Source organism: Erythranthe guttata, chromosome 14 (assembly GCF_056151865.1).
Source record: "Erythranthe guttata isolate IM_541 chromosome 14, IM_541, whole genome shotgun sequence".
Taxonomy (NCBI): Eukaryota; Viridiplantae; Streptophyta; class Magnoliopsida; order Lamiales; family Phrymaceae; genus Erythranthe; species Erythranthe guttata.
In genome coordinates, this window is record NC_142546.1 from 6,473,643 (window position 1) to 6,489,500 (window position 15,858).

A 15,858-nucleotide genomic window follows, 5' to 3' on the forward strand; every position below is an offset into this window, starting at 1 on the left:
TGGTTGAGATTCGACAGTGGGTGGTGGTTGCATTAATCTAGGGTTTTTTTCCGTCGCTAGGATTTTGGTTGACGACTAGGGTTTTGTTGATACGAGTTGGCGGCGGCTGCTAGGGTTTGGCGACAGCCGAGAGTTTGTTTTGCTGCTAGGGTTTGGAATAATACGCCGTAGTAAACCATAGTACGCCGTAGTATATCATAGTATACCAATATATTATAGTACACCAGTATATCATAGTATATCATAGTATATCATAGTTTACTAGAGTATTGACAGCAAATACAATTAAAAAAATGAAAAACATATTTGTTTGTAATTTTCAGTATTATATAGAAAAGAAGAATTTTATTTGTTTTACAAATAGTGTAAGAAATGCTGAAATGTTCAAAGAAAAAAAAAACGTATATTCTGTAAAAAAAGAAAAATGAAAATATTAGATGAAAAATGAAAATATTAGATGCAAACTAAAAAGATGATAAATGCACTTTGAATTTTACTTAATGCATAATTTGAATTTGTGAGTGGAGGGGTATTTTCGTAATGAATTTTATAAAGGATGTGTAGCAAATGTTTAGTTAACCTTGTCATTTAGTTCTAATAAGTTTTGTGACTAGGGACTTATATCTTAATACTCCAAGAAAATATTTAATTAAATTAAAAATAAAAACAGAATATGCCGATTGACAAGCCAAGAGCACACCATCATCATCCAATCATATAGTCGTCAAAAATTAAATAATATAGGAATAAAAACATTATAACAAAAAGCATATACTAATAAATGTACATAATAGAGTCCAATCAAGTGCAGGTAACAAAGGGCCCTCAATACCTATAAATAATAATCAAATTAAAATAAGAAATAATAGTAATAATAATATTAATATGAATAATAATAATAATAAGGGTAAATTACAACCACCCCTGGGGTATGGTAAAATTACAAAAACCCCCCATTTTGTTTGGATAATTACAATAACCCCTCAAATATAAATTTTCTTATACATCCACCCTCGCGGTTTCAAATTTAGTGGAATTTTCTTGATTATATGGAATATTATCACTTTTGTACATGTTTTATCGCATTCGAGCTCCACATTTTGAAGCAAGATGATCATAAGATGTGTTTTGTGGCTTTTATATATCAAATTGTGATACATCAGAAACTGTATTTTTACACAAAACGAGTACAAACTAGAGCATTTTTCACGGAATCTAGATGATTATGTTGAATTTTGACACAATAAGCGTGGAGGTGTAAGAAGATTCATAGTTGAAGGTAGATGTAATTAATTAAACAAGAGGGGGGTTTTCGTAATTTGACCATACCTCAGGGGGTTTTTCGTAATTTGACCATATCTCAGGGGTTGGTTGCAATTTACCCTAATAATAATAATAATAAAACAAAAAACAAAAATTGCATCCTCATCCCTTTGCTTTGGCTCCACGAAGGATCCTTTCGTGCCTCTACATACAAGTCTTTCATTCACATCTTCTCTCTCTCTCTCTCTATATATATATAAATAATCCCACACACATACACAAAAACACTCTCTCTCTCTCTCTCTCTCTCTTTCTTTCTCTAAAGTTTCAACCAAAAAAAATGGGTGGGGCTTCTGTATGTAGAATGGTAGTAACAATGTTGGCTATGTTCATGTTGAGCAGCACAGTTTCTGCAGATCCAGAAATGCTTCAAGATATTTGTGTTGCTGATCTCACTTCTGGTATATCTATTTATTTATTAATATTCCTCCAATTCATTATATATATATATATATATATATATATATATATATATATATATATATATATATATAATGCATATATGCTTTTTTTTGAATTTGTTTTCCTATATTTTTATTTTATTTTTCCAATTTAATTTCTTGCTGGAATATGATTGGTGACTTTTCTCCCATGGCCAAATAATACCCCCTCTGTTCAGAGTAACTATTTCTTTTTAAAAATATTTTTGTTTTTAATTATCTGTCACTTTAGATTTTCAAAACATGCATTAAATGCATTTTTCCTGTTTTAACCTTATTAATGCATCTCTAAACATTAATTTTCACTTATAAATTATTAAATGAAAATGGTGGTTTTAGTCATTTTTATGTGATTTTACTAAAATCAAGCTATATTTATTGAATTTCTTAATCTTTGTGAAAAATGAAAAGAGAGACTTATTTAGAAACGAACGGAGTATATAGTTTCTCCATTAATATTTGTCAAATGAAATAAATATAGTTTTTTTTTAAGTTCTATAATATGCTGTACAAAATTCATTTAATTTGCATTAATTTAATGCTGCAAGTGTTTGCAACTAGCCCTTCTGTCCTCAACTATTTTTAATTTAACTTCAATTCAACTTTATTTCATTAATTAAATGTGCCATTAATTATTACAAATATAGTAAAACCTCCCTAAATTAAATTAGTAAAGTCGAGCTTAACTAATTCTATTAATTTGTAAAATATTTAATAATTGAACTAATAATTTATTATATTTGTACAAAAATTATTATTTAAATTATATTATTAATTTATTGAGATTGTACTGTATTTGGTGCAAAATTCTGATTTTCCTTTTAGTCTCAGAATATTTATTGTTAACATTAATGTTATAGAAAGTCTTTCTGGAAAACTGTAAGTTTTGGTCATCTATTTGGTTCTATTTAGGGATGCAATCCTCTAATTTGTCATCTTTCAGTTTTACATGAAACAACTCTATAAACATAGTAGTTTTGTATTTTACATGATTTTTTTATGAAGCGACAAATAAACTTGACGAGTTTTTACTTATATGGACACTTGAAATTTATAATTTCAACACCTACTATCCCTAATAGAACTTTAATTGTGTGAGACGACGAATTTTATAAAACAAAAATTACAGGAGCACCCGTCAACGTCCATATATATAAACTCCGACTTTTCAGAGTTCGAATGAAATAGGACTAAAAATGCTAATTTTGCGTAGTTATTGTGTGTAAAAATTGAAATGAGAAAACTTAGAGGACTAAATCACTAAGTAGGATAACATAGAGGACCAAAGTTATAAATTTATTATATTACTAAATTTGTGTGTGTGAAATTTGAACAGCTGTGAAAGTCAACGGATTCACATGCAAGTCAAACGTGACGGCGGATGACTTCTTCTTCGCCGGTCTAGCTAAACCGGCCCTCACAAACACCACCACCGGAGCGGCGGTCACCGGCGCCAACGTCCAGAGAATCCCGGGACTCAACACCCTCGGAGTTTCCCTCGGCCGGATCGACTACGCGCCCGGCGGCCTGAACCCGCCGCACACCCACCCACGCGCCACCGAGGTGGTGTTCGTGCTGGAAGGAGAACTCGACGTGGGTTTCATCACCACCGCAAATATCTTGTACTCCAAGACAATCAAGAAGGGGGAGGTCTTCGTTTTCCCGAAAGGGCTCGTGCACTTCCAGAAGAACAACGGCAAATCGAACGCCGCCGTCGTCGCCGCCTTCAACAGCCAGCTCCCCGGGACGCAGTCGATCGCCGCCACCTTGTTTGCGGCGGCGCCGCCGGTGCCGGATAATGTCCTGACGACGGCGTTTCAGGTCGGGACGAAGGAGGTCCAGAAGATCAAGTCCAAGTTCGCGCCAAAGAAATGAAAAGATTTTTATTTCTTTTATTTTAAGTAAAATTTGTTAATTGAATTTTTTTTTTTTTTTTTAATATTGTTTGGATAAATTTGATTATTTTATTATTATGCAATTGGAATAATTGTTGCAACTTGTAACACGAGATATTTCTTTCATTGTGTCATTATGAATAAAAATTCGAATTTTCGAATTTCCCGGAAAATGAAAGAATGTATTATACTATTATTATATAATAATACAGCAAGGATAATAAGTTGGTAGTATACTACAAAAGAAAATTAGAAAATATTGTATTCCACATGATTTTCTATTATCATTCTTTTATTTTATTTTTTATATTTTATATTTTTTGTATGTTAAGTCATTGGACTAAAGCATGTGCTATAACATGCAAAATTTTGAGCTTATCTGGAGATCAAAATTATGAGATAAATCACTAATTAATAGTCCAGTTAATTGTTATTAATATGGTATGAGTCTTAAATTAAAGTCGGAACATATTTGAGTTTTATAAAAGTGTTAAATTGTTAATAAAAAAAAATAATAAATTCTTATTTTGTGGGTTAGCGATTTGGGTTTAAATCTATCCGAGCCTACCGGCTCAAGTTGCAATCTTGTGCTATGAAAGGAGGACTCCATTTGATGCAAAAGACAGACTTAAATATGAGTATATGACACATATCGAGCTCTCAAACTTAAGTCCCGAGTCTTCGTTGCCAATTAGTGACATGTTTGAATTTCACGTATTTATATTTATTCGATTCAAGAAAAAGCTTCTAAATCCCTTTAAATCGATATAGACGAGAAAAATGAAGAGAATTTTCAGAGATTGTAATCCATTTTCGTTTGATTAATAAATTGTATTTCGTTCCTATTCGTCTTGTGTTGCATTCATATTTTGCAGACTCGAAATTTGTAGTTAACAAAGTTAACTAGGGATTTGAATTCATACTTTTGGTCTAAAAGTTAATTAGTTGACTGTACTCTTCAAATGTGTAACATATTAATTAGTTGGGAAGTATATATTGTCATAATAATTTACTATTAACTAATAATTATATTTGATTGATCATTAGAATTAAAATTATATGTCGAAAATCACTTATGTCTAAAGCAATTACGTTGCGGAGGGAAAAAGACATTTACCAACTTTTGAATTGTGATGGTTTTGCCTATTAATTATTTGATTACTAAGGAGATTTTGTTCAACAAATTTCAAATTATTGATGATAATGTATATACATCTTACCTAATTTGTTTGTCGGATAAACTATATCTTACCTAATTTTCTTAATCCTTACTACCCACAACTTGAGTTTTTATTAATTAACCTCAATTGTGATTCTTATTTTTTTAAATTTAAAGTAGAACATTGATGGATTAATACTCGATAATTAATAACCTCGCATTTAAATAAAAAAAAAATATGGTCATGACTCATGGACAACGTGCTAAATTAATAATTCACTAAAACTATAAAATAATGCATATTTAAAAATTTTAATAGGGTCCGTCTAATATATAAATTTATAATGCATATAAATAAATCATCAAATAATGCATGGTACAATATAATTATGATAAATTTATGAAGGCTTAATTAAATACAGGGCAAATGGCAAATAGACGAGTAATAATCCACTTAATTAAAAAATGGACGTCCAACTTTTTTGCCTTGCAAATATATTTAATCATTCAAATTTATTTGTTATTAAGGAAAACTCTTTCATACATACGAAAATTATCCTAACTCCTTGAAACCCTAATTCAACTCCAATTTCATGATTTATACTACAATTTAATCAAATTTCACCAATTAACTAATTTTGGACACTTATTCCAATTTTGACCACCACCGGTCTCCGACTTTGACTTTTTTTTTTTTCGGTAGGTCAGCTGTTGTTGGCCGCTGGTCTTCGGCGTTGACTTTTTTATAAACCTTTTTTTCAATTTATTTTACATTAATATTACTATGTTGGTCTGCAATATTACTCTCTGAGATGGTAATATCGCAGTCAAATACTGAAATATCATTGTCAAAGACAGTAATATTATTATCCAAACTGTAGTATTACTGTTTCAAACAATAATATTGTTGCTAACACAGTAATATTAATGTAATAATTAATTTTGTCGTGTTCACCTGCAACATTGTTGTCTTCGATCGTAATATTACTGTCCCAGACAGTAATTTTGTTGTTAGCATAGTAATTTATGGAGGAAAAAAAAGTCAAAGCGGAATCTTGTCGGAAAAAAAATTATTTTCTATAAAAAAAAATTGTGAAAATGGGGGTTAATATGATATATTTGTACAAATTTGGGGTGAATGTGCATATGATGTTAAGGTATAATGGATGAAATTGATGAAAATTTTATTACGAGGGAGACAAAAGAAATGGGATGGGTTTTTTTGCGAAACTGTTTTTTGTCTGGATATATGTACATTTAAGTCCCTTTTATGGATTTATTTGCTATTTGTCGTAAAATATTATTTAATCGTCACATGTTTCTTATTGAGTTCACATCATCTTCTATCTCATCCCCACTTTTCTAATCATGGTAAGAACTTCTGGTGTATTTGTATGATGTAATTTTTATGGGTTTATTAGGGATAACCCCCTTGTTCATATTTTCTAATGAGGTAGATCCAATTAATTTTTCCCTTTTTGATATACACCCAAATATGCCAACTTGGCACAATATATTATTTAATTTCCCTTTAATACCCCTGCTTTATTTTTGAACAACATTTATTTCCTTAACTACGTGATATGAGATTACTGATTCGTTGCCTAAAATCACGGCATAAAATTACGTGAGTATATTGGTGGTTTCATCGGTTTCATCTGCACTTGCGCCGCCACCGCCACCACCTCCGCCTCCAAGATCGTCACCTCCACCTAGACCTCGACCGGCACCACCTCCGCCTCCAAGGGTGCGACACTCGATTTAGGAGTGAAGCCAAGTAACTTAAATGGCCAATATCGTTGTTATCGTCGTTGGCCACCGGCGGCCGCCGCCGTCAATTCTCAGATATAGGGTTTTGATGATTTTTCGGCCCATAGTCGATGAACGAGATTCATAGTTGAATTAGATCTATGGGATAGTATATTAAATGATATGGGATAGTCTATTAATATTAAAACACAAATCCTCCACCGTCACTTCTCAGATCTAGAGTTTTGATGATTCTTCGGCCCATATTTTCGGCCCATAGTCGATTAACAAGATCCATGGTCGAATTAGATCTATGAGATAGTCTATTAAATGATACGGGATAGTCTATTGATATTAAAACATATATCCGTCGCCGTCACTTCTCAAATCTAGGGCTCTGATGATTTTTCGTCCCATAGTCGATTAACGAGATCCATAGTCGAATTAGATCAATGAGATAGTCTATTACATGATATGGGATAGTCTAACAATATTAAAACACAAATCCGCCGCCATCACTTCTCAGATCTAGCTAGGATTTTGTTGATTCTTCGGCCCAATAGTCAAATAACTAAACCCATAGTCGAATTAGATATATGGGATAGTCTATTAAATGATATGAGATAGTCTATTAATTTTAAAACACAAATCCGCCGCCGTCACTTCTCAAATCTAGGGTTTTGATGATTTTTCGGCCCATAGTCGATTAACGAGATCCATAGTCAAATTATATCAGTGGGATAGTCTATTAAATGATATGCGATAATCTATTAATACAGATGTAATTCGACTATGCATCTCGTTAATCAACTATGGGCCGAAGAATTATCAAAACCCTAGATCTGAGTAATCCTAGATTTGAGTAACCCTAGATTGGAGCAGTGACGGCGGCGGCGGCAACGGTCAACGACGATATCACTCCTAAATTGATTGTTACGACCTTGGAGGCGGGAGCGGCGGAGGTCTTGGTCGTTTTTGGCGGTCTTGGAGGTGGAGGTGGTCGGATGTGGTGGTGGTGGAGGACTAGGCGGTGGTGGAGGTGTTGCTTATGGCCAATATCGTTGTTATCGTCGTTGGCCACCGGCGACAACGGTGACGGAGGTGGCGGCGGTCGGAGGTGGAAGCGGCGAACCCGGCGGGAAAATAGGGAGGGATTTGATATAATTTCAAAAGGTAAAGTAACGTGATTTTTGGGATTTAATTGAGGGTTCTGATGGAATTTAGAAAAATATGGATTTTTATCAAAATGACAAATTTGAGTTTGGATCTACCTCTATTTTTTGTAAGACTAAGGGGGTTATATCTAATGGACCCAATTTTTATTACCAGTACTTGTGTGCTCAAATAGAGTTCAAGTAATGTATAGTCATAATTTAGGGATAACATGTAAATTGAATAAAAGAAGACATTGAATAATCCACCACATTGAATAAATAAAATACATTGCATAAATGATATACATTAATGATTGAACTAATAGTACAATGAATATATATACACAGTGTTCTAAAAATCGGCCGAGGCGGTCCAAAACCTTTACGATTTTAGTGTAAAGGTTTGAAAAATCGGTTTTTTGCCTGTGAAGCGGTTTTAGGCGGTCTGAGGCGGTCAAACCTTTAAGGCGGGTCAAACTCCGTGGCAAAAATCGGTTAAAAATCGGTTTTTTTTTTTTTTTTTTTTTTATAATTCAAAATAAAAGTTGGATTTTAATAAAAGAAAATATGAGTTTATGCCTTATTTTGTTTATGTTAATTATTATTGTTAAAGAACTGAATAAATGTTAATTCAAAAATTTTGCTTTTTTATTTATATTTTATAAAGATATTTATGTATTATGATCTTATAATTGTTAAACTTTTATTATGTTATTAGGATATATACATGATGGAGATATAACTATGTTTAAATATCTTTTTATGTATGTTTGGAGTATTTATAAATAATATTTAGAAATATATTATATTAAATTTTAAAAACCGATTTATTTCCGATTTATCACCGATTGATCACCGCTGCACCGATTAATCATGAGTCGGTACCTGACCGAGTCGGACCCAATTACCGCCTTTTACAACCTTGTATATACATAAAAACAAATTTAAAAAAAAAAATTACTGAAAATATTAATAACAATAATTTCATAAATTTAATAAGTCATTAATTAATGTGTGAATTAATTATTATTAATTTATTGATAAGTTAACATTTTGCTAAATTAATATGATTTTGATGGTCCCAACTGTATTAATTTATAGAAGTTTAACTGTATGTACTACACTCATCTATCTATTATTCAAGAGTTTTTGTTAGTTTTTCTTCAAGTGTATATTTTAATGGTGCACCAATATTAGCAATTTAAATAGATGAGTTTGTAGTTCAAATGTCATTCAATAGCAGTTTTGTAAACTAACATTATTTGTATACAATTAAATAACAATAAATGTATTGAATACCATTTTTTTCTTTTAATATTTGAGTTATTTATTTAGCGTGCTAATTGAGATTTAGATCGAGCTGTATAGCAAGCTCAAACTTGGCTCATAAATTCCCCTAATTTAAAAGAATCACTCAATCTCAGCCCGGTTCACAACAATTTAGCTAGACTCGTAGGTTTAGTGATCGAATTTTGGGTAGACCGGTCCGACTTAATCGACAATTCAATGTAACGTATATTTGTATTAGCAATCAAACGTCGCCTATTAATACCCATTTAAATAATTAGAACGCGAAAATGAAGTATAAAAAATCGACAAGATATAACATAACAACAAGAGAAAAAAAAAAAAAAAAAACCTGAGGGTCTGCATTTAAAAACACAAGTTACTAATATATTACAACATTGCTTTCCCTCCAAAAAGAAACAAAATTAAAAAAGAAAAACACAAGTTAATAATTTTTTTGTTATTATTATTATTTTTTAATTATTATTAGAGATGGCAAGTTCAACCGAGATGATGAAAGTGGATTTTCCAGCCTCTCTCAAATACTGAACATCTCCATTCATAAGCTTAACCAGCTTTCTACTTATGAAAAGACTTATCCCTTCGTCGGAAGCTTCCGCCTCGTCGCCGCCGAACATTTGGTCAAGCACTTGTTGCGCCACTCCACCTCCACTGTGTGTTATCCTACACCACCATAATATATATAATATAATTTTTTTATCCATAATAATTTATCATAGGATTGTGGCCGAAAGTCAAATCAAGCTACTCGATTCCAAATCGAACTTCAGATTCGTTTTTAAAGGAATATTCATAACACGGGATTTTTTTTAGCAATTCAGTATAACTCCTCAATAACTCAGGGGTACTAAATGTAATAAACTAAAAAATTCTCGACTCGTAGGTTTAATTTCTAGCACATGAAAAAAAAGAGGGGGTTTTACGGTGTTAGTTGTGAGTGTATACCTGAGTTCCAAATGGCCGAGCTGAACGGATTGGCCGATAGAATCTTTAGTGAGCTTGGCGGCAACACCAACGCTGCCGCCGCTCGGTGTGGAGGTAACGGATATTAGCAAGAAAGCCGCCAGCACTTGTTGAAGCCTCAAACTATCTCCATAGAGCGTTTCGTTCGACAGATTTGGAGCCAAATTATCGGCTATCACAATACCCTTCCCGTTGCTCTTCATCATCACTTGACTAATCGAAGCAATCAACACCTCGTGCAGATTAAACTCCACCATCTCAAGATCCAAGTACCTAAAATCCCAAAAAAAATAAAAAAATCGTAAAATACTAAAACCCATCATTGTATGAAGAAAATCGAAGATTGAAATTTTTTGGATCGGAATATGTGGAATTCGGATTTTCCATTGTTTTATTAGCCAATAATATATAAATACATAATTGTCATTTTTGAAGAAAAAGAAAACCCAGAATTATTTGTGTTTATTTTTTAGAATTAAAATCGAATCGAATTGAAAATCAAAATCTCGCACATATTCCAACTCCGATCCAAAAACAAATCAAGAATGGTAATTTAAAATGAAAAATATTTTTTTTAAATCCAAATTTTTCTGACCAAATTCGGCAGAAATTCGAAAAATCTTTCCTACATTCAAGACCAATAAAATCAATTTAACAGGGACTTACCCTTCGATTATATGATCAAGATCCGTATCATCGAGAATCTTGTTCAACTGTCTTTGACAATGACCACTCGTACGAAGAAGATTCTTCTGCTCATCATCCAAATCAGTACCTTCCATCATTTTCCGAGAAAAAATAATCCCGGATAAAGGATTCCTAATCTCCCTTCTTATATAAGCCAAAACCCTCGATCTCTTCAAAGCATTCTCCTCAGACAACCTCTGCACATGCAGCGCCCGTTGAAGCTCGGGGCTCGCCAGCTGTAAGAAGCAGAAGACACCTGTCACAGAACCTTCCGGATCCATCTTCTTGCTCACACACAATAAGCACTCCACGTACTTTCCTCCCCTTGACAAAAAACCGAAGGGCATCTTTTCGGAATGCTGACCTGTCACTGCGTTATTGAGTGCAATACCTAGGTTTACGTAAGCTTCTTGATTCTTGATTCTGCAATAGTTGGACTTGTTTGTGCCGAAGATTTCGCCCACGAGCATTTTATTGATGACGTCATCTTTTCTCCAGCCGGATATTTTGGTCATGGCGGGGTTCCATTCGGAGCACCACCCGAATTCGTCGGATCCGAATATGGGCGGGATTAACGGGTTAGGGTTTTGGATGATGGACTTGTAGTCGCCTTGGATTCTTGTGAATTTGTCCATTATGGTCTTTTGGGCGGTTATGTCTTGTGCGATGAAGCATACTCCGACTATGTTTTCTTTTACGTCTTTGCTTGCGCATGCGTTTACGACTAGGGTGATTGGGGGAGCGGATTCGGTTGTTTGGTCGTGGGTTTTGATTTCGAATTGCACGTTTTGTTCTTCTTTACCTGGATGGAGATTAATTTGAATTTTCTTTTAAGTTATTGAGCATAATGAAGACATATACGTGTACGGGTGGAAATTAGACGGATCAGAACGGAATTAGTAATTTTCTTTTTTTCGAAAGTGGAAAACTTCTTCTGATCCTGTTCCAAAAGAATTCGGAAAAAAATGGAAATCGGAATTTCGGAAATTGGACGAACTTTTTCCAAAATCAAAAAAATTCAAATGAGAAATGGAGGAATTTGAAATTTTCATTTTTTTGTTCACCTATAACGCAACATACATAATTAATATTAATTTTAAAAAAGTGTAACTTTAAGGGGAATTTTTTTTGGAATTTTCAGAAATAAATCGAAAATTAAAATCATATAGGAAATCGGAACTAACATGTATTCCAATTTCGTTAGAAGAAAAAAAAATTGGAATTTTTTGGATAAAAAATGGCGGAATTCAGAAGTTTCAATTGTTTGGTCACTTATAATGCAAAATACATAATAATATTGATTTTATAAATGTCATCTTTGGAAAAAAAAATCAGAATTCGGGAAATATTTTCGAAAATTAAAATCGGATCGGAAATCGGAATCTAACATGTACTCAAGTTTCGTTCCAAAAAAATCAAAAATCGGAATTCGGAACAAAATATATTGTTCCAAAATCGGAAAATTTTGGATCGGAATCTGCGAAACTCGGAATTCCCATTCCAATTTCCACCCCTAAATATATTTCAAGAAAGATAGAGGAAAAAAAAATCATACCTTGAATAGCCAACTCCAACATCCTACTCACAACACCAGCCGAAGAATCCTCAACAAGCTCAAGAAAATGCCTTCCAATCGCACTCTCAACACCAAGACCAGTCAACTCGGCAATCTTGGAATTCCACCCGTTCACCAAACCATCAACATCAACGGCCAAGATCGGCACAGTCGCAGTCTCGATCAATCTCACCATCTCGCTAGTCACCGCCTCAAGCTCCTGTACACCCTCGATCATCTGCATCTCACTCAACCTCGTACGCACCAAATCACCCTCACCCCCCTCCTTCAAAAAAGAATTCCTCAAAATCAACTGCAAAGAGTGTATAGCATCCATCTCAAAATCCTTCCAAGGCAAACTCCTACTCTTCACAACTTCCAAGAAAGCGTTGAACGAACTCCTCGGGTGCATCTTTCTACCGTCGTCCTTTTCGCCCGCCTCATGCTTGGCCCCACCCCATCGAATCTCCGCCGCTGTGTGGGCCCGGAACCAGAACAGCCAATCACGTTCAGTTATTCTCACAGCTGCGGTACCACATATAGCATCACCTAAGGATAAAGCACCTGGAAAACCTGCATCGTATAAACTGTCTGTGCTCAATCCAGTCGAGTCTCTGTGGTATTCGTCTAGCCACGAGACTATGTCTCGTATTTGAAAGTCGTTTGGAGTTAATCCGAGTTTGTATGTCTTGTTTTTATAGAGTAAAACCGCTCCGTCGCATTTCACTAAATCCGTTACATTGGGTGATTGTGACACGATACCTAACGGCGCGTCGCGAAGCAGCAGATCGCAGAGGAGCGTCTGCGTACGGAGAATATTCTTCTCGAGATTCTGATTCTCGAGCTCCAGCTCCTTGCTGACGTGGATCGCGAACACCTGCGCGAGGAACTCGCACGCGTAACGGAGCGGGAATGGTACAAATCTTGGACTTGTATTATGGCAAACCACTAAACCCCATAGCCTTTTTCTCTTTTCAAGATTCGACGAAGAAGAATTCGCGGGGCCCGCTTCTTCTTCTTCACCCTCATTGACCACAACAGACATAACTAACGAAGCGATCGAATTCATATTCTCCATATACTGCAAATGGCAACTATGTGGGGCCCGGAGAGTTGACCCGCACAACGTGAGGTCAAAATCAAGGTTCTTGTCTTGAACAACCTTTACATGATTGGCTCTACAGTCACAAATCATCCTCACCTTATTCTTCATGAACAAAAAACGGGCAGCCTGAGGAATATCTGTGGCGGGGTAATGCAAGCCCAGATAAGGGTCCAGGCCTGTTTTCGTAATTTCCGCCAAGACTTCTCCATGGTCGTCTTCGTGGAATTTATATACCATAACCCTATCGTAGCCAGTAAGTTCGAAAACTTCTTGAGCCATGGCATCGCAGAGCCGCTCCACGCTGCCGCTAGGCAAGGACTGGAGGCGGGCAATGGCTTTTGCAGCCAGCTTGTACGACTGCAGAGCTCCGGCGGCAGTCATTGGCACCTCGTAGGGTTTCACCGGCTCGAAGTCAATTATCAAACCGCCCGTGACTCTATGGATTATGGCATAGAAAGGTTTTCCCGAGGTTTTGCAGTGGACCAAAACGGGGTTTAAGAGAGAAACCTCGCCGAAGCCTAAGGCTTTTTGTAGGGCGGAGGAGCTCGGAGCGGTGAAAATGGATCTGATATCAGATCCAATATCGAGAAAAGGGTGGTCGCCGACAATCGGAACTGCGTGGGTGACTGTGGTAAGCATTTCGGGGGCATTTTCGGAATATGCAATGACTTTGAAGGTTTTTTCGTCGAGGGCTAGTAGGCAGCCGAAGGGTTGGATTAGCTTGCCCTTCTGGATCTGGTGGAGGTAGGCGGTGGTGACTTTCGAGGAGGAAGGGGGGTGGTCGCCCCCTCGAATAGGGTCGTTTGTTACGCGCACTGAGGCTGAGTAGTCGAATGAAGTGCCGCCCGATTCTTCAAAATCGGCGTGCAGCTTAGCGTCTATTGATGTTTGTGCAATCATACGAGCGCTGTGCCTTGATCGGGCGGAGGTTGTGGAAGACTGGCCTGGTTGAGCGGAGGACATTTTCGTAAATTTCTTGAATCTGAGCAAAAATGGTGGAAACGAATCAAATTGTCGTATACTTTTCTTCTCTTTTTTCTAAAAATTCAAAAGAAATGATCGGGTGCAGAACAGAAGAAGTATATCAATTTCGGGGTTTTTTTTTTCCAATTTAAGATTTTGAAATTACACTCTGTAAATACAAACTAGTAGTCAGATTTGAAATATCAAAGGTAATTAATTAGTATATATTCACAAACAATTATCAAGAAAAATAGCTTTTGAAGTTTGCAGTAGCTGCAACTCTGAAATCACACACACAAACACATATGTGGGTGTGTGTGAATATACTCATTGGTTAGCTTCAATGACTTAAAATCACTATCCAAACATCAATCCTCCAAATAAATTTGCAAAATCAAATGATTCCACACACACACATACACACACACACACACATATATAAGTGAAATTAAAGAAATTACCTTCTTGCAAAATTACACCTAAAAATCAAAGATAAAAGATAGGAGAAAGCAGAGAGACTAACCCCCTTTTATCTATTAAGCAGATGCCGATGAGAGTTTCAAGATGAAATCTCGAAATAGGTGAAGAAAAAAAAAAAAAAAAAAAATCCCCCCCCCCCCTTTTTTAATGAATCTAGGGCACAGAAATTTCAAAGTCCGACGAACATGGGGAAGAAGAGCTCATCGATCAGCAGGTGGTGGTGGTGCAGCAGCAACAATGGCAGATTCCTGCTTTCGAAGTGCTGAATTCGATCACCGCCAACTCTGATGCTTCCAAACCCGAAAACAATTGGGACCACACCACACCCGTTTTGCGCAGAAGAAGAGCCCACCACCACCTCCATTTCTATTAAACTAACCATTTTTTTTCTCTCTCTCTAGAATTAGTGATTAAACTATTGCGTATAAAATAATATGACTAATTAAATATATATATATATATTTCGCAGCGGATTGCAGTTTATATGTAATATATGTCTGTCAGATAAATATTTAGAGAGAGAGAGAGAGAGATAGAGAAAGAGGTGATTATTTTTATATTTCTAAAAATAGATTGAGTTCAAAAGATGGGGCCCACACCTGAAAATCAGAGTATAGATTTTGGCAATAAGATGAAGATTGGTAGTAGCAACTAGCAAACACTCTTTTGTAAAATAAAAAAAAAGTTAGCAATCTCTATCCCTAAAAACTCTTTATTCGATGATTTGTATTAGTATCGGCAATTGAGTTGGATCTATCAGAAACTCGATTGTTCGGCTTGATATGAGTGAACTTTGAGTCGGGTTGAGTTTTGAGTCGTTTATTCAAACTCGAAAAGTTTATGAGCCGAATTTTAATTTATTATGGTTCAACGGAATAAAGACCGGTCGAATAAGAAATCTAGATGTTTATTATTTGAAATGTTTACTAACTTTTTTTTTATACAATTAACGCTAGTTGATAAAAAATACTTTGGTAATACGTAAAAACTTAAACTTAATTCATCAATTGTGGTTACTTTTAAGCTTATATTAAAAATAATTTAATGAATTCAGAAAAAAAAGGGACTACTAACAAA

The 15,858-nt window shown here is 35.1% G+C and overlaps 2 protein-coding genes across 2 annotated transcripts; one reads left to right on the forward strand and one right to left on the reverse strand.

Annotated features, from left to right (window-relative positions):
- Positions 1–1,440: 1,440 nt before the first annotated feature.
- LOC105960193 (germin-like protein subfamily 2 member 4) lies at positions 1,441–3,814 on the forward strand. Its single transcript, XM_012984364.2, has 2 exons — positions 1,441–1,724; positions 3,100–3,814. The coding sequence occupies exons 1-2, from the start codon at positions 1,604–1,606 to the stop codon at positions 3,636–3,638; spliced, it is 660 nt and encodes a 219-aa protein (XP_012839818.1). The 5' UTR covers positions 1,441–1,603; the 3' UTR covers positions 3,639–3,814.
- A 5,530-nt stretch (positions 3,815–9,344) lies between these two features.
- On the reverse strand, positions 9,345–15,307 carry LOC105960210 (phytochrome A). The gene is made up of 5 exons (XM_012984381.2): positions 14,825–15,307; positions 12,234–14,320; positions 10,658–11,480; positions 9,974–10,264; positions 9,345–9,691 (listed from the first exon to the last, which is right to left on the reverse strand). Exons 2-5 carry the CDS (start codon positions 14,299–14,301, stop codon positions 9,484–9,486), a joined length of 3,390 nt encoding a protein of 1,129 aa, XP_012839835.1. The 5' UTR covers positions 14,302–14,320; positions 14,825–15,307; the 3' UTR covers positions 9,345–9,483.
- Between the last annotated feature and the right edge of the window lie 551 nt (positions 15,308–15,858).